This window comes from Nyctibius grandis, chromosome 7 (assembly GCF_013368605.1).
Source record: "Nyctibius grandis isolate bNycGra1 chromosome 7, bNycGra1.pri, whole genome shotgun sequence".
Lineage (NCBI taxonomy): Eukaryota > Metazoa > Chordata > Aves > Nyctibiiformes > Nyctibiidae > Nyctibius > Nyctibius grandis.
This window is the reverse complement of record NC_090664.1, coordinates 28,215,623-28,238,563: the sequence shown is the minus strand read 5'-3', so window position 1 is coordinate 28,238,563 and position 22,941 is coordinate 28,215,623. Positions and strand designations below refer to the sequence as shown.

Here is a 22,941-nt window from a genome sequence, read left to right as displayed (position 1 = left end):
AAAATATGTTTGTAATGAAGCATTTAATACACAGATACTGTGGTTCAGTATTTTTGCACATTTTCAGCTATGCTTCCAGTTTAACAAGAAAATGCAGGGAAGTATTGGTACTATTTGTAAGGAAGTAATAGCACAAGAGAAAAGTTGTACATGATGAAACCTTGCACCAGTTTTGCAGAATTCATAGCTGTCCCTGTATTATTTTTTAAAACCATTTGATGTGAAGTACATTAAAGGGTCATATACCACCTTTCTCTAACAAGGGGAGAAATGTACCCGCTTCCCATTCAAGGGTGAGTGGTTAAGTTTCGTGCTTTCTTTGTGAGTGCTCCTTCCCCAAGCCTTGAGCTGCAGCAGCAGCAGCAGCACCTCCCACATTTCCAGCCACTTGCTCTGTAATTCCAGCTGCAGCTGGAGAGTGCATGTCTTCTGAGAGAGGTGCTCTCCAAGGCGCTTGGTAAGGAGAGACATTTATGGAGCCAGTCTCGTCCACAAAAGACCCAAAGCATCCGTCACAGGCTGTAACAGCCTTTTGCAAATAAGTAGAAAGGTGAAACAAAGTCTCAGTGTTTCTGATGTATATGGGAATTTTACTTTGAACTCCACATGATTTTTCTCCTACAATAACTTGAACTTTAATCACTCAGTATTTCAACACATTGATGTTGAAACAAGTTGAAAATCTTTGTAAGGTCATGTATTTATTAGGAAACTTATGAAAATATAATTTTATGAGGTATACCTAACATTTCAGTTTAGAACTGCTACCTAGAAACTTAATAATTGTTTTCTTTAAAAAAATCAGATATTAAAAGACAATGTGAGAATGAATCTTTCCTTTCCGTGACAAAAACAGAGAAGCACTCCTTCATTTTGGAGGCAATTAATATGTTAGGAAGGTCATTGTTGAAAAGCTATGCATTTGTCCCTGCTAGTGATCTTATGGTATTTGCTGTTGTCAAATTGCATTAGCATCTTAGGCATGATAAGAATGTCATTAATGTGAAACAAAAATTAATTACTATGATAAGGCAATAAAACTTGTTTAATACTGCATGATCACTAGCTTGAAAGAAACTTCCAATTTCAATTTTAATTTCTTCTGTAAATATATCCAGTTCCTACAGACTCTGAATCTTTTACCTTTTATGATTATTTACAGACAGAGTGGAATTTACTCTTGGATGGACAGTCTATAGAAACAAAGTCTTAAGGGTGACTCCATTTGCTTGCCATCAGTCGTTGCAGTAATGTTTTTAGCATATGTATTAGGGAATTGTTGCACTATCCCATCCTAAAATCAATGTGGAAGATAAGGGTGATGAGTTATGTTCTGGGCACTCCTTCTACTGTCCACCGAGTGCATCTTGTATATGCAAATTGTCTAACTTCCAGGCACCTCAAATGCAGGAAAGATGAATCTGAGTCATGGTTGTTGAAATTAACAGAAGTTTTGTATCAAACCACATCGAAATTAATTGATTAGCTTTGGTCATATTTCACTCATGTTTTTAGGCCTCTTTTTTTAAGATTATGCTGTTTATGTACACTGAATTTTGGTCAGCCATCTCAAGAGGCCTTGGAAGTAACACAATACTTCAACCCAAACAGCTGCCTACATGTGGGATGAGAACCTCCTTGAACTGGTAGGTTCCACTATTTACTAGAGAGAAGCAATGACATCAGTTGCATTTGTATCTATAAATTCTACGCACTCGATTTATAAGCAGCGTCATACTGGAAAGGCTTTTATTTTCTGGACAGCAGACAACCATCTATATTTGGTCTTGTCCTGCAGATTCACTGGTTCCTCTTACGTTATGAAAAATCTGAGTAAATTAACAGTAATTTCTACCGACTACCCTAAGTGAGACTGTAAACTTTTTTTAGGGTAAAAGCTTTTCTCTCAGTGTTGTTCTACTCAAAGCGAAGACATTTGGTGTTGAAAATAAACCTTGACTAGATGGACAACACACACTGTCAACGTGCGCTTGGCTTTTGGCTGTGAAGAGGCATGCTAGCAACTTAGCATTCACAGCGCATCTTTCAAAGAATTGGCTTCTGGTGTACTGTGGGATAAGTTAATCAGACAAATATTGTGTTAGGCTACCAATACGTATAGTTGCATATAGCAGAGGCTTTTCTTGCTCTGGAAGAGCCTCAGTATCTTCTGTTCCAAGAAAGTGGATACATTAGATTAATTTATTTCGTTACAAGTCAGCCTTTTGTGCTTTGAAACAGAAGAACTGAGAAATACTTGGTTGTCTTCATCTCTTCCCGAACCATGGGAGCCTGCCTACATTGCAGAACAAGTATGATGCTTTCATGGCAGATTGAGCAAGCACACTCACTGCTACTGCCTTCAGACTTTTCAAACATACGGCAATGCTTCTGAGGCAAGCAAACTCCAGGATTGTATAATCTGATAGACTTTGGTTGACTGGTGGTGACTTCTGAGTTTCAGCATGAGTTCACATCTTCACAGTGCTCTGTGAGGAGCTTGCTTGACATCTTCCAGAACCAAAAAACTTCATTAAGCAAGCCTGCCATTGGTCAGAAGTAAAGTTATATTGTTCTTTTCATAATAGCGTTCCAGCCAGCTCTAAGTGCATGGCCTAGAAATTTCAGCAAGTCGGACAATCCTGCATTTGTAAGTGGTATTTCAGTGGAGACAGTGGGGAGGAATATACCTAGGGCTTTGTGAAGTGCTAATTTCGTAGACCACATGTGTGCTTGAGTGCGCCTTTCAGAGAGTATGAAAAAAATTGTTAACTGCAGAGTATCAACCGCTTGATTTTGCAGGACTTGATAGATCACTGGTTCATAAACGTTAATGTAGAAAGCAAGAGAATGATGCACAAGCCAAGCTATTGAGGAGATCTGGGCTTTCATATGATTGGACAGGCATGACATTTAGTTGTCAATTGACTCTTCTTATCCTTTCCTGTTGTGGGTTATGAATTCATATGCACTGAGGAAAGGAAATTCAATTATACATTTAACATTTCTGGATTAGTGGGGAATATGCATCTGATGTGGTGAAAGGAGGATGGCTTTATCTATAAAAGTTAGTTACAAAAATTATCTCAGTTGATATAAATATGATTACAACCTGCTGTATTCCACAGAAAATCTGTAACACTTGAGACAAAAGCTGCTATTATCACTGTTAGAATCTAAATCTTTTTTCAGAGTGATGAAACATTAATGTGATGGGGGTTCTAAAATATTAAAAAGTTTGGCTTATGAAAGTGATGATAGAAATATGACACTGTGTCCAAAAAGGATTTAGGGGCAACGGCTGACGTAACAGCTTGCCAGCAAACAGGCCAGTACAATGTGACTTGAGTTCTCCACTCCACTCCATCCCAACCCCGCTAATTTTTTTTTCAGTTTTTGACAGTTCCTTTTGCATGAAAAGATTGGAAGCTTAATTTTCCAGGTACAAAAGAAAAATAAAATACTGGAATGAGTAGTGACTGGATGCTGCTAAGCAAGCATTAGTGATTTAGTCATGGACTAGTTCTCTTCCCCAAGGAGAGAATAAGAACTCAAGTCTGGCAACTGCTGTTATTGGCTATGGAATAGAGAGGTGAACTGTCATTTAAAACGAACAAACAAACAAGCTGAACATACAGTTGGTTGGAAAATTAATCTCTGTGTTATATCCTTTCATCTAAAGTGTTTAATTTTTAGACTTCCAGTCATTCTTGGTGAGGTGGATAAAGTATGTTGTTCAGTGGACTAAACCTGAGGTTAACTATTGCTTCATATATTCCCTATCAGAAAACAAGACTCCTGGCTTAAAGGTCTTTATGACAAATTAATGAGTTGAAAAATACATTTACGAGTGAAATATTTGATGCCTATGTCAACCATTACAAAATGGACACTATAGGTAGTGGTTTTCTGGTTGGAACACATTCCTGTAGTCCCCAAACATGTTTCTGATTTTTTGGAGAGAGAGACTGGCACCTCTTTCAGTTTTCCCTCTTGGATTCCCTTAAATGTCAGATTAGAACAAAAAATATGATTTAGAATTTAGAAAAAGCAAAACAACTGCCAGATACTTCCTTTCTAGAAAAATCTCCTCAGTCCCCCCACCATGAATGTATCTATAAGCGGTAAGCTGTTATTTCCATCTTATCCTTGTATCACGAGAAGGTGTTTTTTGAAGGAAGTAGACAGAGAACAGCAACAAAGAAAGAAGACCGTGTGTCTAAAGGAAAGGACACCAAGAAGATTTTAAGCGTTATCAAGCATTAACAAGCCTGAAGAGGGTGAAACATTCACCAAAGGGTGAAGTTCTACATATGCTGAGACGGCAGCAACAGGAAATAGTTTGTGGGAGTGGCATAGCCTTGAGACATTTTATTTTCACCAGCTTTTGTCTGAAGCCATCAACTCAAAAGAAAACAACCAAATGGGCGTGGAAAAAATTGCCTTTTATTTTTTGTATCAATGGAGAAGACCTTGAAAATGAAAAAATATATTTGGGACTTTATCCAAGGAGTAGAGGAGGGCTGTGTTGCATTTAATGAAATTATTCAGACAAAATAAAAGTCTTAGTTGTCACCTCAATCACTCAGAGCAACAACAGGAAAAAGAGAATCACAGATAGAGCCTGTGTTTTTACATAGGCCAGGAATGCAAATCCTTTTCGTTACACAAGAATACTGGCTTACTGCTGAGAGACAGTGCAGGAAAAGTGCCGTTCAAATCACCTTGTAAAGAACATTGCCAGGAAATCTGTTTTCCATTTTATTGGGTCTTCTTCTTCCTTCCTTCACACTTTTGTGCTTCTACCAGCTTAATTTTGAAATATCCTATATATAAACAAAATCCTTACATCTTGCGAGAAATTGTAGATATTATTAAGAAACAATTTGCCTTTCTGCGAAGAAATGTGTATAACTGACAAGTTTGGATATGCCAAAGAAACTACATGAGGAAAATGTTCGCTTCACAAATGGTAGAAAATACCATTTGCTTTTTGCCGGTGGTAGCCAGTTGATAACGTAGCATGGATCCCCAGACTACAGAATTAACTCGAGTTATCTACCCTTGGCTTACATTTGTCATGTTTTCCCTTTCCCACAAGGGAAGTAGGAGCGCTACAGTTAGGTATTGAAGGTTGTTAGAGTGAACTGCCAGTGAGCTCTGGCACCCGATTCACTTGCGTTGTGCTTTCTGCAGAATCTGAGTTGTAGGACTGTAATCCATTAGTTTATTGAAATCTTCTTTCAGTTTGGGTAGGTACCGTTTTCCTTCTCCTCTGCTCAAGGCATTAGTTGAAGACAGAGACCTCTATGAATAGATGCTAGTTTGGCTAGGATAAAAAGGTATGTGGCACTGAATATTGTGATGGGAATATCTTAGTGGTATGCTTTCATCACGTTAAGTTGCTTAAAGATTCTTGGGTTTTTATTTTGGTTTAAATACCTGGTGAATCTCACTGTGCTGAGAGAAGGTCTGACATCATATCCACAGGCAATGAGCAGCAACATTGTGTTGCCTTGGAGTCGTCAGTGGACCCAGAGCTTCTGCAAGGGAGACATGGTAACACTGGTTTTCTGGCCCTCTTTTGCCAGGACACATAGATGGCAAGCCGCTGGAGTCCACAAGTGTCTGTCATTTTCAGGATGTTGTCCAAGTTGTTACCTGTGGTTATTCAGTCTAAGAAAGAAAAAACAAAAGTAGCAATGTTCATTGCTTAGGAAATTATTGTTTTCCGTGGCAGTAAAATATGAAAGGGTTTCCTGAACGGGTTCCTGTCTGCAGTGGGACGGCTGCTTAAGTTACGCATGGGTGCTTTGGCCTATAGAAAAGAGGAGATAATACCTGGTAATGAGGACACTCTTGCTGAATAGAGTGGCTTATACACTTACGGGCTGCACCAGCAAAGTACTTAATGCCGTAATAACCTACAAATCCGAGCTATTCAAGTTGGGATAAGTGTTACAATCAATTATTGTGGCTTTCAATAGAGTGCCTGTTCCTCTTCTTTTTGTCAGACTTAGCCTCTTACCTGCCTTGTTGAGTCATATCTTGGTGTGACATAATTATACCCAGTCATAGCTAGTGCTGAATGATGGTTCGTATGAAGCTATCTGTGGGTTAAACTTCTCAGTTAATGAGGAGCTGACTGTGTGGGATTGGATTACTGCCTGGATTAGATTTCTAATGCAATTTATTTCCAGGCATCCTCTTTCAGTATTTTCACTACACTTGATAGTCTATATTAAGGTGGAAATTGGATTAAAAGGACAAAGCGTGAAGTCATTTGCAGAAGCAAACAGAGTGTTAGTGCCAAATTTTGTATAAAGGGATACTGCTGAAAGGACTGTGGGTCTCTCTTCTAATCCATGGAGAATCCCTCCACCTCTGAGTTTAAGGAGTTCATTTCCAAATATAATGCACAGGGGGTACATAAACCCCTGTTAAACAGTTCATTTTGTGCATTCATCTCTTGTTTGCTTATGGTATTAAAAATGTTGTTTTCAGCCTGGAACAATCCCATTCATGCAGAAATCACTTTGTAAATGTAAATACTATATTAGTGATAGCTCTGTTCAGAGCAAATATTTTAACCTGTTGGTCAGTGTCAATAGCTCTCCTCCTGTAAATAATGTTTTAAATATACAAAAGAAAATTCTGTCTTTTCTTTTTCTCAGTGAAGTAAAGATTTTAAAGAGAAAAAATTAGTTATATAGAGAGGCAATGCCTACTATATCTGAAAATGTTGTGTTGACAGGGCAAATGAATTATTGCTGTTCTTGGATGAAGGCAATGATGTTGTGCGTGAAACTTCCACTGTCCACTGAGTAAACAGCAAAGTTTAAATTGTAAGCACAAGACAGGACATAAACAATACATTTTAAAAATCCAAAATCAGAAACTGAATAGCCAAAAGTATGTGCACCCAAAGATGTAATTCTGAGCCCCAACCTTAAAATTTGTCATCACCTGATGCAAGACAACCTAAATACTAAAGTATATTCACATAGAAAAAACTGATCTAACTTCAGCTGACCACTGCAGCTTTCACAGAGAGGATATTGACTACCACTTAAATGCTATTAGGATGTGGTCTTCCTTGGAGAGCAGGTACTCGTCCTTCTGAAAAAGAGGAATAGGCACATCAATTTCATTTGATCCCACTGGCTGATGTACTAGCGTTGACTTGGTAGTTGCTTCCTTATTTCATTATGTTTTAAAAATGGACTCCATTCTCTTTTCATCATTCCAAACCAGACACCTTTTTTATGTATTGCCTTCTGATTGCTCTCAAAGCATCTTTCCAATTAAACAATTTCCTGATGAAAAACAAGTTTATATGAAGTAGAACTGTTTTTCATATGCTTTATAGCTTTCTGCATATTATACCGTATCGTGTATCATAAAATTCCTGCTATTAATGGTTGTTTACTTCTCCCAGAGACAAAAAATATGCATCAGAATTTAGAACCAGACAATTTCTTGCAATAACTGCACTCATTTTGTGTCTTCTTTGCTGGTTTCAGAAAGAACGGGTGATGTTCTGCACTAGAAAAGTTAAAGCTTTTAAAGCCTTCTGTACTTTCTTAGTGTAGTAACAATGACAGCGCTTAGCACTTATAGAAATCTTTTCCTGCATAGAGTTCCATCCTGACATTGAAAGTATTATTATTCACGTTTTACAGATAAGTTCTTTAGCGTAGCAGCGAGTTCAATTTCCACGCCCTCCAGGCCGAACGCGTATTATAGTAGGGCAACGAATGTCAGAGATTTGAGCTGCGAAATTCCTCGTCTGTGTCTCAGACCTTGCTTTACTATAGACCCATGCATTAACTTTATCCTGGTTTCTGTTAGTGACCCTCCTCTAGATTATAAATTCTATTACGTACCACTGCTCCATTTCTTCCTCTCCTCCAATGACATTTTCCAGCTCACTATCCAGAGGTTTTCTCAGCTTTCTCCACACACCATGCTTCATACGGGGAGTTCTCACCTTGACCTCTATTCCATTTCCCCCCCAAAAGCAGACCTCTACAGACTGATTCCTCAAGACTCAGTACTGTTTTGATAAAATACCTGCAATAACTGTCTGGTTTTTTATGTCTGTCTTGTATAGTCATTATATTTGTTTTATAAAGAAATGGTAAATATTTCTGTATGAAATAGTTTTATATATATTTTGATGATAATCACTTTTTAATCATTCTTTATTTATTAGCCATACTTGGCACAAAAATGTGACTGAGATACATGCCTGTTATCCTGACCCACTTAGCTTGTATGATGTTTTACTTCTTGTCCTTCTCTTCTTTAATTTTTTTTCATAACTGATTTTAGGCACTGCAAGATCAGACTCTCTGGATGTTTTTATACTGTATGTGGCATGGTATGACTTGGCCAAGATTTGGATTATTAATAAATATTATAGTTATATAAATATTGTATCAATATATTACCATTTATCAAATTGAACAGTAAAATCTTGAAAGGAACTACAGACCTTTCTAAGTCTAGGTCTTAAGAGGCATCATTTTTGCGGTTTTGAATGGACAACAGAAGCAACAGCTAACAAAATTTTCCAGGTTTTCCTTTTTTTGAGAACTTACCTCCTGAAAGGTTTCCTTGAACTTAAATGAATTGAAAATACTTCAGTCCACCTCCAGTTACAAATTATTAATGCCAGTAACTGTCCCTGATGACAGCACTGACAGACAAAGGGAAGCATCATTTGATGTAGGAAGAGTAAGATCCTTGATTTCTTGTCCACCAAAACAGACAGCGTTTGCTGTATGTTCTTCATAGTCTTCATATTCTTAATAATCATATTTTAAAATTACATTGACAGGTGAAGTAGTATAGTTACATGTTTCTTTCTAAATTTAAATGCTGATTTAAGTGGCAGTGCTCCAGGCTTTTGTAGTTCTTGATGTGTTACGTTGTCTAAGGTACATCTAGATGAGAGGAAGCAGGCAAAATTAATTGTGTGGAGTACTAGGGAGTATTTGCCACAGGAGAACATGAGTCTGTTTTTTCTACATGATCTTTTTTTTTTTACTACCTGTTCTGTTTTGTGAGTAAAGGAGACATGATGATTATCTTAAATCATCAGTAAAGAGAAAATAATCAAATAGTTACTGGCTGTTAACTCCTAGAAGCATGGTATCCAATTCCTGGAGCTCCTGTATGTGCAGAAAGAGAAAACCCAATGAATAAAACCAGACAAATAGATTGCAGCTAAGTAAAATGAATGAATATGTAAGCATGTGCTTGATATTGTTAGGTAACACTGACAGTTACGAGAGCAGCTGTTGTACAAGAGCAGCAAGCAGCAACTACCAAACATCACTGTGGGGCCATTGCTGACCCTACGTAAGGTGCTGGACACGAACTATTTAGAGGCAGCTGACTGGCAGCACTAGGATTTCAGGAAAAAATAGCCCTCTGAAAATAGCCTCAAATTCCTCTTAAATACCCGTAATTTAAATGCCATGCTTGATCTGGGGCTGTTTAAATTCAGTATTCCATTCCAGAGAAGCCTGGTTCTGCAGTATATTTCATAAGTAACCCCAGTAAATAGTACCTTTCAGTTCAGTGATCAGATGAGTTGAATGTAGCGATGCATGTATACATGTTTGCAAGTTGTGGACCTTAATGGTTGTGAAGAATATTATGCCTTGGAAGCACTGTGATATAATGTAATGGGATACAAAAAACCTTCTGAGTGAGTAGTCTTCTGAAGAATGAAGTTTAGTGAGCTTCAAAAGGAGTTTCAATGAATGATATTAAGTGGTTTCAGTGTTTTAAGGAAAAAGTAGATAAATAATGATTTATATGTGAGCTCTGTAATGAGCTGTTCTACCATAAATATGCAAAACACTAATTAGTTATAGCCAAATTCCCTAGCTTTGGGAATCTTTTAGAATATAGCTTTTCAGTAATTGAATTACATCAAAGTATTTTTTCTCCCACTCTTTTAATAAAGTTACGTGTAATTTGTTGGAGGGCGGGCAGAGATGGGAAGCAAGCTGTTGACAAACCAAAAGATGACTTTGATATAGTATAGTGAAACAGTAACTTCTAAATTTATCAGAAAGAAATGCACCATGAACCTGTAAGGAACCCTGTTTGTGGTAACTACCTGCACCGAGGTGAGGTCTGTCAATTGATTTGATTCTAAGTTTCTGAAAGACAACTAATCTTTTTTTTTTACAAAGTGTATAAATATTCTTAGAGAAAAAGTTTTGGAAGGATACCAGAGTGTGTTTGGAGGCAGATGCTGCTTTTACAGGGCAGGTTTTTGCAAATTCCTTTTGATGATAGTATTAATGGTTGGACATTGCACCATTTCCAGTTAAAAGGGTTTCATCAGATTCTGACTTCAAAAAATTACAGTGAAACAACATCGCTATCATGACAAATTAGCCAAACATCCCTCAGTATACCCACTGAATTAAATAACATCTGGCTTTAGAACCTCATTTGGAAATGCAAAGATGAACGGAGGTTGAAGAGAATCAATTCTACTGTTAAACCTAATACGTTCATTTTTTAATTTAGAAGCTGATCAGCTTGAAACTATTGAAACCTTGGTATATTAAATGTTACGATTTTTGACTCAAAATTGACTATGTGTTTATTACCAATACACCCTTGATACTTCAAATACAACTGAGTTGATCTGTTATATGAAACAGGACTGTTCAGGCGTCATTACAGGATGAGAACAGTAAGTACTATCTTCAAATACAGAAATAAAGTCAAAATATAAAACCAAATCTACAAGCATTCCTTTGCCATCAGACCGACTGAATTCCAACTTCCAAAGCCATAGATTTCTTGTCTTGTTTGATTTCAGGTCCGTAGCCAAATGTTTGGGTTATATTGTCAAATTAAAAGTATGTTTATACAGCTTGTAAAGGAATGATTTTGACTTCTGGGTAGGTCTGCAGTGCTAGTGTTAATTTAGATTAAATGAATGATAACAGTAGGGAAGGTGTAGGTCTTCCATGAGAGATTGTACCTGGGTTGTTAGCATGAAGATGTGGATCTGGTCCTAGCTTAGGATGCACTTTTTGGGATTTTATTTAATTGATGTTGAAATCATTGAAAGGTCACTCTAGTTATAGTTGTTGGATACTGAATTTAAATGTCAGTATATGTTTTGGGGGACTGACTGAAAGGAATTATGGGGTTTTTTTTAGAGCAAAAAGTCTTTTCCATCTCCAATTTCTTCATCAGTAGCAGAGGTTTTATTTGTTGTCATAACCCATCCTCCATCTACTCCTACAGCTTCATCCACTTCTGTCAGTTTTGTTTGCAGCTTCATGGATTGTGACTAAATATAGGCATTCGCTATTACAACAAATATAAAGTAATTTTTACAGCATTCACTTATATCACATTTTGGAAAATAAGTGACTAAAATAAAGGTCTTTGCTGTGTTGTTCAGACTCCTATGTCATTGTATTAACTCCGTTGAAAGATCTGTCTTTTATGCCTTGAACCCGAACAGAATTTCATGGCTGTACTCAGGTGAAATGTTCTGATGAAATATAAAAGAAATGAGAAGAAAGCTTTCTGAATTGTTAGCCCTCACACTATAGCAATATTTTCAAGAATTCCCAAGTTATTAAATTTATAATACTGCAGTAGACCTCTTCTAATTAAAAGTGCATTTTCTTTTGTCGTAAGGAAAGAAAAAACTTTGGTTATGCTTTTTACAGTAATTTAATTAAGCATTTCCTGTAAGTTCATTTCAGTATCTATCATGGCTCACTAAAGTTGAAATTCAGTGTAGAATGGTAGATTAATTGCCCTTTGTCTTAGATGAAATAAGAATCCTAAATATGCAGAGTCATGAAATTTAATTGTGTCCCTCAATTTCTTATTCAATGCTTTGGAAACCTGAATCAAGAAATACTGAAGAAGAGGGCCAAAGGTTGTTAAATGTAGCGAGTAACACAGATTTTGAACTTTACTTAATGAACCAAGTGTTTATTACTATGAAATAAATGCACTGTTTAAAGAATTATGGTGGAAATGTAAAACATTAAAACTCTAATTAATTTTGGTCAGAAGCATGCAGTGCACTCATTTTTCCTAAAACATTTTCATTAGGGTCTAGGTTTTCTCTGTTATTGAGAAAAATTTATTCCTTTCATAAGGTAGTCCTAACTTTTTCCATTAAAAACGTGTACTTCAGTGATGTTTAGAGTGATGTCTTTCAGCTGCCTTCGACTGTAGGCAGCACATCTAGATTGTAGCTTACAGTGGCATTTTTATATAATTCAGTTGTGCCTACTTCTCTATTTATTGTTGTTAATTGTTTTGGAAACAAAGAATGTTCAGACCTCTTGACAAAAGACTGTCTATAGCCAAAATTATTTGTGAAAACAGTTAAAGCATGAAAAAAAGCTTCAGCTATCGTTCAGTAACTACCGAGATACATGTATAGCCTAACCATTGAGCAGTTACAAATTAGCCTCTTATTTGTTTTTTTATTAAACAGTACTTAGAAATCAAATTGTTTAAAAGAGCTATTAGTTCTTTATTGTTGGCCTGAGCACTTTTTGTTCTCATGTAGCTATTGTAAGAAGAAACCATTTTATTTTGTAGTGTCAAGAATACAAACATGAAGTTTTGCGTCTTATAATTTAGTAAATGTAAAGTGTAAATATGGTGGGAGTATAACCATGAATATTTAAAATCATCTTGATTTGTTTAGAATATGCATTTCTAGGCTATGGAATACTATTCTGTAGTAGTATTGTGAGCGTATATAAAGTAGAACTTTCTGTTTTAATTTATAATTCATAAAAATAATTATTACATTGCCACATAAGTAGAAAATGCTATCGTGGTTTCCATATATATGTTTATATATGTACAGCTATACGTATTATAATTGAGTGACAAGTTTACCTTAGAAAGGATCTTAATCAGGACAGTGTCAGACTTGAAGGCTTGAAAACTAATGCAAATGTGCAGTCTGAGACCGGAGTGGATATTAAGGAGGCCCTGTCCCATACAGGCACAGCTCAGTCGCATTAGAGTTGCTTTTCATCTGTTTCTTAGTTGATGTTTCAAGTTTGTGATATCTAAGCATTTACAGATATAGCCTAAAGTTCATAAACCTAAGTCTTTGAAGACTCAAATTGTTAAAGAGGAAACATTTTCCTCTACTTTCTTCAAGGAGAACAAGCTGAACTTGTAAAACAATTGGTTGGGTTTCAAGCACCACCTGCCCTGAAGAGCATCCCAAATGCAGTGGCAGTCAGCCAAAAGGGCCACTCAGTGGAATGGTTGCCTCCTAAAAAGGAGGGAAACAGATGGAGGATTTGAAATCTGGCATGAAATTCCACTTCTGTACGAAGCGTTAAATGAAATTTGACTGTAAGGGCTCTTGCGATGGTACATTTCTCTGTATAATCAGAATTAGAAACAAGGAAACAGAAAATACAGAACACTGACAAACGTTTCGAAAAGACTTAAAGTTCTTGTACCAGTGCAAGTTAAAGGAAAGAGTTTGTGATAAACATGCAGCTGCTTGTAGCTTCTTAAGAGGAGCTTGAGTATAAAAACAGTTCTCCTAGTCTTGCATTGCCACCTAGAGCACGGTGCCATGTACTGCATCGGTGGAGGAAACCGCCGACAGTTAAACGTTGCTCTTTTTGCTGAACAAAATGGGGTGGAGAGCTGCTTCCAGTTAATGGATGTCATGTTTACTTACATTATAATGGTTAGTTCATTCATAGCCTCTGTTTCTTTATGTACAAGATCAGCAGAGATTTCATTGTAGGAATTTGGTGAGCTTTGACAGTAAGAATTAATGGAGAGGCGCATTAAAAGGTATGACTGTCAGCTTCCAGTGGTCCCAGAGGGGGCATTTTCTTGATGGCTGCTTCAGAATACTTCGTGAAGCAAATGTCAGGCTTGTCAAGGCTGTCACTAGGAAAATGATCCATGTAGCAAGGGTCTCCTTTTCTTGGGAAACAAACAGCTGCCATATCAGTGCAGAGCTGTGGTGACAGAAAACTGTCATCTGCACAAGAAATTTATATTTGCTTCTTATATCCATTGGTAAAGAACTGTTCCCATCATACTCTGTATTTTTGCACCACTTTTCATTATGAGGGTTGTTGGTAATACATTTGAAGAAGATAGATAGCATAGGCTTTGGAAGAGAAATAACTTCTGAATTTTAGTGCTGGATGCTCACCTTTTGCCGATTTAACAGGGAGACTGATTAAACTCCCAATTTTCAGCCCTGAAACTCCTTTTCCTTCAAATCTGACCTGTGACATTGGAAAGCTAGACTTCAACATACACAAAGAAAAGCTGTCGAAGTTTCTAAAGTCCCTTTTTCCTGATATATCTTTGAAGAGTATTAAAAGTATTTTTACGTACTTCCAACTGGTGTTTTGCTAGCTAGAATCTGTGAGGCAGGAGATGAAATACCAGCTGGACACCCTCAGTGGAGCTTAGTATATTAGTCATATTACAGCTCCTTTGGGTTAAGATACTATGAAAAATAATAGTATCTGAGTTTGGTCCTGAGTGGTTTTGAGATTGTATTTCTAGATTATGTCATAGCATAGAGAACCCTTTAGTCCTTCCTGTCATAGTAGGATATTTCTCTGTTTTGCGTATGTTCTTAATATTCAAATGTTCATTTACATCATACTGTAATATATAGCTCTTTATTAAGTTTAGAGTATGAGCTACAGTTTGAAAAGCACACAACAGCAAGTTTATTTTATTAAGTATACCTTTGTAATGCAACTTTAGAAATTACAGATGTGGTGTAATGCACAAATCTGTGAATTGGTGATTTGTTAGCACAGTTAATTGACTTGTAATCTGTTCTACACGCAGAGTAGCGTCAGATTCCCTGTAGAATTAAGAATTGTCTAATCCACTGTCATCTTCCAGATTTCATATCATTAACAAATGGAATAAAAAGAAATTCTTAGATATTTTGAATGAAATTGGTTGGAGGGGGAAGAATGAGAAAGGGACACCCAAAACCCAATTTCTATGCTTTTTTTTTTTTTTTTTTTCATACCAGAATTTGTCTATAGGGGAATATTCTGAATAATTACTACAAAATTAGCTTTCCACATGGGACCTGTTATTCTCTGCTTGGAGCACCATTTGTAGTTGACCTTAAACATGCTTTCAAAGTGGATGAAGTTAAATGACAGTCTCTCTCAACTGTCAGATCAAAATTTTCAGAAACAAGATCTTAAAAGTCAGCTTGTTACCTTAGCTTTTGGCACCTAAAGGCATCTAATCGGAGTATTCCCATTAATTTTAGCAAAGCTATTGAATGCTCAATACTTTAATAATAATTCACAGCACTTATTTAGGTGGAAGATTGTAGGATGTCAGTTTTAAATTCTTGGCCCTGTTCCGTTAATATGAGCCATACATGCTAAGCTACCAAGTGTAGACTAAGTAGTTTAAAGGAAGAGATGTCCATAGGACATTTGAAGACTTGTGTAGAGCATCCAAAGGACCCTTTAATCCGATACCTTGTTTCCATCAGGGAAAAGGAGGGATGCCTGGGGAAAGGACGTAGGAAAAAAGATGATGTGGAAGGTCCGTCAGCATCATCAGGACGCTGATGAGGTGTCCAGTCATCAGTGGCTTAAGGAGCTCCTGAGGTGACATTTCAGTTCAGGGTGATGGGTTTAACAGCACTTTATAAAGCCCTTTGTACTTTTCTTTATCACTGTCGGTTTTGTAACTCTGAAAGAACAACAATTCCAGACTTGTAAACTTCATTCATTTCAACATGAAAATAATCTTTGGGCTGTTAAATACACTTTTTCAGTATGAGCAGTAATACAGTCTTGAGGGATTCACTTCCCTTTGCTACTCTTGCAAGTCACCAGATCTCTGTTGAGGCATCTTTTAGGTGAGTGTGTTCAAAATAAACTGTATAATATTTGAATCTATGGTTGTCTGTAGTCAGAAAAGATTCGGAGAGAAGTTTGATTTTGACATCTGCTAGCAAAAACTACTTTAATCATTGAACATTTTAACATCAAAATGACTGTCCCTTTTCAGAATTTTTAGGACAGAAAGCACTAGACAGTAGAATCATAGGTGGCTGGAAGCAAAATAAATAACATAAAATAGAGATGTGAGGCATTAATAGAAATAAAGTGAACTGAATTTCTGTGAAACAGTAACTGGAATTCAGTATTTCATCTGCTGTGTAGCCACTGGTAATGACAACTTTACACACTGCTGTCATGGACTGTTTTTTAACAGATAACATGAAAATAAAAGGTTTTCCTTTGCTATCCATCAGTTTTAAAAGCATTACAATGACTATAATGATAGGTGGTAATTAGTAAAACAAATATATTAAATATGTTTAATCTGCAGTCTGTTTGGCATAATTTCTTGATAATTAGTCTATATAGGCTATTTGGCTGAAAATTCAAACATTATTAATGGCATTAGAAACTCCAACCAATTCAGTATTCTATGTGCAATCGTTGGGATGGCTCTTGCGCTATTAAAAAAAAAGATTAAACATTTCATAGAAATTTTGCATTGTCAGCAAACTGAAAGAATAGTGAGTCTTCACATCTTGGAGTATGGTTAATATGTGTGCTCTAAATTGCCAGTTCAAATCTTTCCCAAGTATACTGGCAGTGATATTGCACTTCTTATAGTCTATAGGAGTTCACGTCTCAAAATTTTCTGAAAACTTTCAGTCATTAGTAAGTTTGCCAGTCTCAGGCCACTGCTGTCACTTTTTTCTGGTGGAATGCATGGGTGCCGGAACTGGTGGTTCATACTTTCTAGTGTCCCCAGCCAATCATTTCTGCCATCTCTTTTGTGCTGGCATTGTTGTTCATGTAGTAGTGCACAGGTCTGGGAACTGATCTGGCTGTAGACGTATCTGACAAATAAAGAGTTTTCTCCCCTTGATAATTCATACTATGAGAAAGATCAACCATCATTACTCTGCGTTTTGCACATCAGTCACCCATGTTCAGAGATACTCAACTTAGATTTTTATTTCAAAATGAAATGTGAGTTTCTGTTCTTGGAAAACAGAGATGGAGTAAAAATGCCTCTACAAAATTAAGATGTCCTATGTGGAGCATGGTTTAATACAATACTGTTCAGAAAGCTTTTGTGCATAAAAGTATAAAAATAAAGAATAACAAAATACCAGTCAGGGACCTGGATGACTTGTGTATGGGAATCTGCCCACATAAGTCCAATTTATACTCAGCAGGTAGATTTTACCTGTTTGAATATGTTTTACCTGTTGGAAGCACCAGGAGGTGAACAAAGGAAAGAGTATTGGTATTGCAAAATATCCCAAAGTGGATGCTTCCATCATGAATATTCACACAGAGCAAATCCTGGACTTGCTGTAGCCACTCAGACATCATTTCTGCATGTCAGAAAGCACTGATCACTGCAGCTGCTGCTGTAACCTAGGAAATCTGCCAGTGAGCAAGTATGACCTTATGAGCACAGAATTAAAACATTTCAAGTCTACACAAAGCCAGAAGATTCTGTTACAAAACCTCTTTCTCTGGATAAAACCTTTTTGTCCGCAAAAAATAGACTCAGGAAGCTGATGTTCAGTGTTGAGCCTAATATCCCTTCACCCTCTTGTAGTTCTCAGTGAAGGTATGGCCCTGTAGTCTGAAATTTCTGGATGCTCCGTCTATTAGGAAAGGAAGCCCTGCGCAGTATGTCAAGTGTGCTTGGAAAGGAATGATTGTGTAGGGTTTATATTCCCTGTGTGAGGGAGTACAAGTCAGGACGTTGGAATAATGAATGGCAAGTTGTGTGCCTAGGGAGGTGGATTAGTTGGCACTGAGGTCAATAGGGGTACAACTTCTGTAGGTAAGAAACATGCAGATTTGCTGTTCTTTTATTAACGAGTCCTTCATTAAAGAACCCGGCTGTTTTTCTATAGCAGCCAAAAGTTTCTGTGGGTGGCTTTTTTATGCAGCGATATTCTTTGTCACCTGTAAGCAGTACATCTAAGCTTAGTTACCCACTGCTCCTTTGTTGTTTCCTGTTCTGCCTTGCCTTTATTTTTTTTGGAAGTTTGACCTTTGTATCTATACTATACATTACACTCTCTTGAATATATGCTACACTTGTAATTTCAAGGAATCAAAAATCTTTGGTTTCACACAGATGCACAGACATGTTTCCTCACCTGAACTAAAAGAGCCACAGGGCTCACTATATGTTTGAAAGGTAATTGAAGAGATGACACTCCAGAAAGACAAGGAAAAAAAGCATTTAGCTGTTAGTGGTCAATCCTGTAAATATTTTTCAGTGCCTAGCCTATCTCCATAAGGGGAGAGGATTTTGAAGCAGAATGGTATGGAGTGTATGTTTCTTTAGCAGAACAACTAGCTTTTTAATTTTATTTTAGCGTTGTGGAACATAATATGAGACCACATTTTTTAATGAGATTTTCCATTGCTATTCTATTTTGTGCTGCCCATGTGAACTTCCTACATATTTTGCACCTCTAAATCTTTATTATAATTATCCTTACAAAGCACCCTTTGATGGTGAAAGGAGGACTAGGATGCAAAAAGATAAAGTTATTTTCCTAGAAGAATGAAGCTGCTGTTTTAAAGCAGGAAACTGCACCCTGGGTGCCTGGGTCTCACTTAATGTCCCTGACATTTCCTTTCTCTCAACTGTTGACTTGTGATGAGTGGTGTTACAGCAGCCAGGACACTTCTTCATTCCCAAATGTCTGTTCATTTCCTCTCCTTTGTGTTTTTGGAACGAGGAAGATTTTCTGTATATTGAATTAAAATGCAGTCAGGAAAACTGGCCATACTTTGACTGTTCACGATGCGAGTTGCCTTGTAAAACATTTTTCTCAGTCTTCCATAATTTATACTTTGGAGGTCATGATTTTGTACTGGACACAAAATAGTGTCCATTCCTATGGAAACGGGCATTATGATGTCCCTTCATTTTTTCAGTGAGATCCAGAGGAACCCATAGTGAATTATGAGCCCTACTCTTGGAGCTGAAGCTGTAGAATATTGTAAGCATGCTGCTGCCTGACGTGCTCATGTTTCCTATTTTAGACCTGACTGATCTTCAGATAACATATGGTGGTACAAGTAATTGGAAAATTGGCAGACCTGTCAAGAAAATATGCTAGATGGGACAAAAATACGATGCTGCAGCACATAAAGTGTCTCTGAAGTTAAATTTATTGTCTTTTATCAAATGGTGAAGTAAACGTATCTGGTCTCAAAAAAATGAAACATTTTTCAATGGCAGATGCTTTTCAAAAGTAATTTTTAGAACAATGATGAAAGTTCTTGCATTCGAAAGTAATTTAGTGGAAACCTCTGGTCAAGAACAGAGGAAAGGTGTGTAATACTGTCTGCTGCAGACATTTTAATATCTTGTCAGCCGTGTATGGTTTAGTAATTTCTTTATGTAACCATCCAGTAAATTGGTCAGTGAAATATTTACCTATTAAGTTATTATTCTACTATAAATGTAGGTGATTAGACTTATTTCAATTTCTTACCATTTTTATTTCAACTCTTGAGCAAAATCAAATGTTTGAATAAGTGACATTTTTTGCTTATTTTTATGCCTATTGGTCAGGCAAAAGATGGCAAAAGTCTGTACAGAATTCTATGCATATGCATAAGTACAAAAAGTGTACTTCTTCAATAAGTTGATTAATGTTCAGGTTTTCATTTTCTTTTACAGGAAGATGAAAATGAAGCTGAGGCAGAAAATCCATCTCAGGAGCCGAATTTGGAACAGAAAAAATCAAAAAAATAGGAGATTGCTGTCTTGTTTGAAATATTTGCAAGTTGTGTAACAGTGATTATAGTTTCTCATTGTAAAATTAACAAAAAAAGTTCTCAATAAAGTCATTGAAAATTAAATTCATGCGGCACTGGGGAATTAATTAAGTAGCTCCTGGTGATATTTTCGATTGCATTAAAAGCTGAATTATCAGAACTGAGCACCATACCAATAAAATTCTAAAAGCTTTTTGAACACGGTGTAGAAAGCTGGTGGGTTATTCATCACTAATAGCATTTACTAAGCAAGCAGGTCATTTTTTTTCACTCTACAAAGCAATGTTATCCTTAAAGGTTAGTTATAACTGAGACATATTTTGGTATTTCTGAGCAAGAGCTTTGATTCTTAAAAGTTAGATAAATATGTTCTACTAAATGAGTTCTGAAATTTCTTCTGATCAGTGATTAAAATAAATGTTGCCAGGGACTGGGTGGAGGCAAGGATTTTTTGGTATGTACAGGGTGTTTTCATAAGGAGTTAGTTTTACATATTTGTAATCGGTTTCGTGTCTCATTATCATTTTCTTCCATGTAAACCTTTTCCATCTTCACGTGATCATTGTCTTTTAATGAATGTCAAGCTTTTGTCTTGATTTGGCCGTCCTACACAGGTCCAATTCCTTCATACCAATCTTTCCATTCTAATAGAATAAAATAAGTTCTTGCTGTGTCATTAGACCTTTAAGTGGTAGTGAAAATCTAAAATATAAACCCCTTCTTCCTGTAGTCATCATTTTGATTTCCGATTTACCTCTGCCTTTTAGCCTGTGTGGGCCAGTAGATGGGAAGGTTAGTACAAGAAACTCAGATGTGGGTTTATAGCCTGCTAGTTTCACAGGTTGCAATGAAAAAACCAAAAATCTTACTGATTCTGTTTTAGGATTAGAACAACACTCACTGAAGCCCTGTGAGTGAAGTTTATCTTGCTCTAAGAGAAACGAATTGTCTTCAATTGAAAAAGTTCACCTCTTTTCCCACTCTTCCATATTTTTACTGTTACTCTGCATATTGAGTGTTAAATCAGATTGTAAATAGTATTCATCCTCAATTTTATCCCATCTGTATAAATTATAGTTTCTGATATTTTAAAAACCACGTGCCTGTGCTTAAGCAATATCTTTTATACATTCTTTTCTGGTTCATGAGGTTCAAATGTGTGTAGCTCATGGACAAATTTCAATCACAATTACTCTACAGGAGTTTAATAACACTAGATCTCATTTCAACGAATGCAGCTATCATGTGAATTAGCACATAAAATAAATTCAGCATTGGTCCATTTGGTGCAGATCAACCACTGTAGCCACCTCAGAAAGGAGGGGGAACATGATTTTGACTTCACTGCAGTGGAAGAGACAGATTTAGGAAAGACAGAAGCACAGATTTACCATGCAGGACCTTATGGACCATTCTCTGCACAGTGGTGTGTAGGATCACAGGGTAGACGAGAATGAAGTGAACATTTTTCCTTTTTTACAGGCTAACCCAGAAAGCCAAAGTCAGTTCTCAGAGCTTGGTACTGATCAGGATCTGAAGAAGGGGCAGGGTTACCATTGGAAAGGGCTGAAAGGCCTCTGAATTTTGAAGGACAGAACAGGTAACTTATAAGAGAAGGTGAGAGAATAAGGTTTCACATGGGGCTTTGTCACGGTTTAAAGCTGGGCTGGCGATTAAACCTGCGGCAGATGCCCTCTGTTATCCCCCCCCCCTCCCCCCAGAGGGAAAGGGAAAGGGAAAAGGGAGAGAGACTTCTGGGTTGGAAAATTAAAACAGTTTTAATAAACTATAATAATGAAAAAAAAGTATAATAATAATAATAGAAATAATCAAATATATACAAATATATATACAAAACCAAGATTGAGCTCCCCTGAAGTCAGCCACGTCACCACCGGCACTGCAGGGCAGGCTCCGGGAAGGCCCAGCCTGGGCCTAGCGACGGTCGAGAGCTGGATTCAGGAACGCACGGATCGGGATCGGGGGCAGCAGGAAAACAGACGGAGTCCTCCTTGGACACCGGCCATAGCAGAAAAAAAAAGAGCGAGACCCTCGTGATCCCCCCACTTTATACCGAGAATGACGTGTATGGGATGGAATACCCTCGTTGGTCAATTTTGGGTCACCTGCCCTGTCTGCTCCCCACTGCAGCTGCGACCCCCCTTCGGCTCTTCACTCGTAAGCAATGAGGAATTCAGCAGTGACCTTGGTTTCTCTCAAGAATAAGTACAGCAAGAGCCTTTCTGCACAATATCCCTACCGGTGCCTCAGTGATAACTACAAACTTCGAGCGTTATCAGTCCTGGAAGCAGACACTGTCTGCAAAAACATGCAGTTAGTTTCAGAAAATGCAGTTACTTAAAGGAGACTTAGCTGAAAGTAAAAATCACTGAAAGGAAAATCGGCCTGGTTTAGGCCAAACCAGGACATTCCACCCCTTATTCCATACCATTCACGTCATACTCAGATCACCACTAACTTTTCATTTTAAAATATATACAGATAACATTAGTTTATGATTCATCTCTATACAAAAAAAAAAAGTTCATCAAGTTCATTTAGTTCAGGATTGTGGGTTTCCATCTGGCTAGGAGTCTCCCAGGGTAGGAGAGATGATATGAGCTTTGTCACAGTTCGTGCCCACGGGTTGCAGGTTAAAGATGTCAGTCTCGAGGAGGTTACTGGACGCCACTTGCAGCTAGCTCCGGTCTCATCACCACTGCTTCAACCTGAAAGACACTTATGAACACTGTTAGTATTATGCAGCAATTAACATCATGCAGTTCAGAATTAAGTATTCTCACCCAAGATCAGATCACCTTCAGGGACACATCGGACTCCACCATCCTGCAGCATCACCCACCAAGTACATCCAGGTCCTTGAGCAAAAGCAATCCCATGAATGGGTTTACCTTTGCCCGTAGCAGGAAGAACCCAGACAGTTTTTCCCAACAGATTCCTTTCATGCACCACAGGGACTTTATCCCCTTCTATTGTATGTAAAAGGTCTGACTGAGCAGGGCCAGCTCGATTGATAGATCCCCTGGTGTTAACTAGCCAGGTAGCTTGTGCCAAATGCTTATCCCAGTTTTTAAAGGTT

General features: G+C 37.3%; 1 protein-coding gene across 1 annotated transcript in view; it reads left to right on the top strand.

The window, feature by feature from the left end:
• The window catches only part of PHF14 (PHD finger protein 14), a 199,888-nt gene extending 179,963 nt beyond the window's left edge, over window positions 1-19,925 (top strand). The window contains exon 19 of the mRNA XM_068404755.1: window positions 19,744-19,925. Coding sequence (XP_068260856.1) covers window positions 19,744-19,818 — 75 coding nt within the window. The 3' untranslated portion in view covers window positions 19,819-19,925. The remainder of the gene's footprint in view (window positions 1-19,743) is intronic.
• Window positions 19,926-22,941: the final 3,016 nt, after the last annotated feature.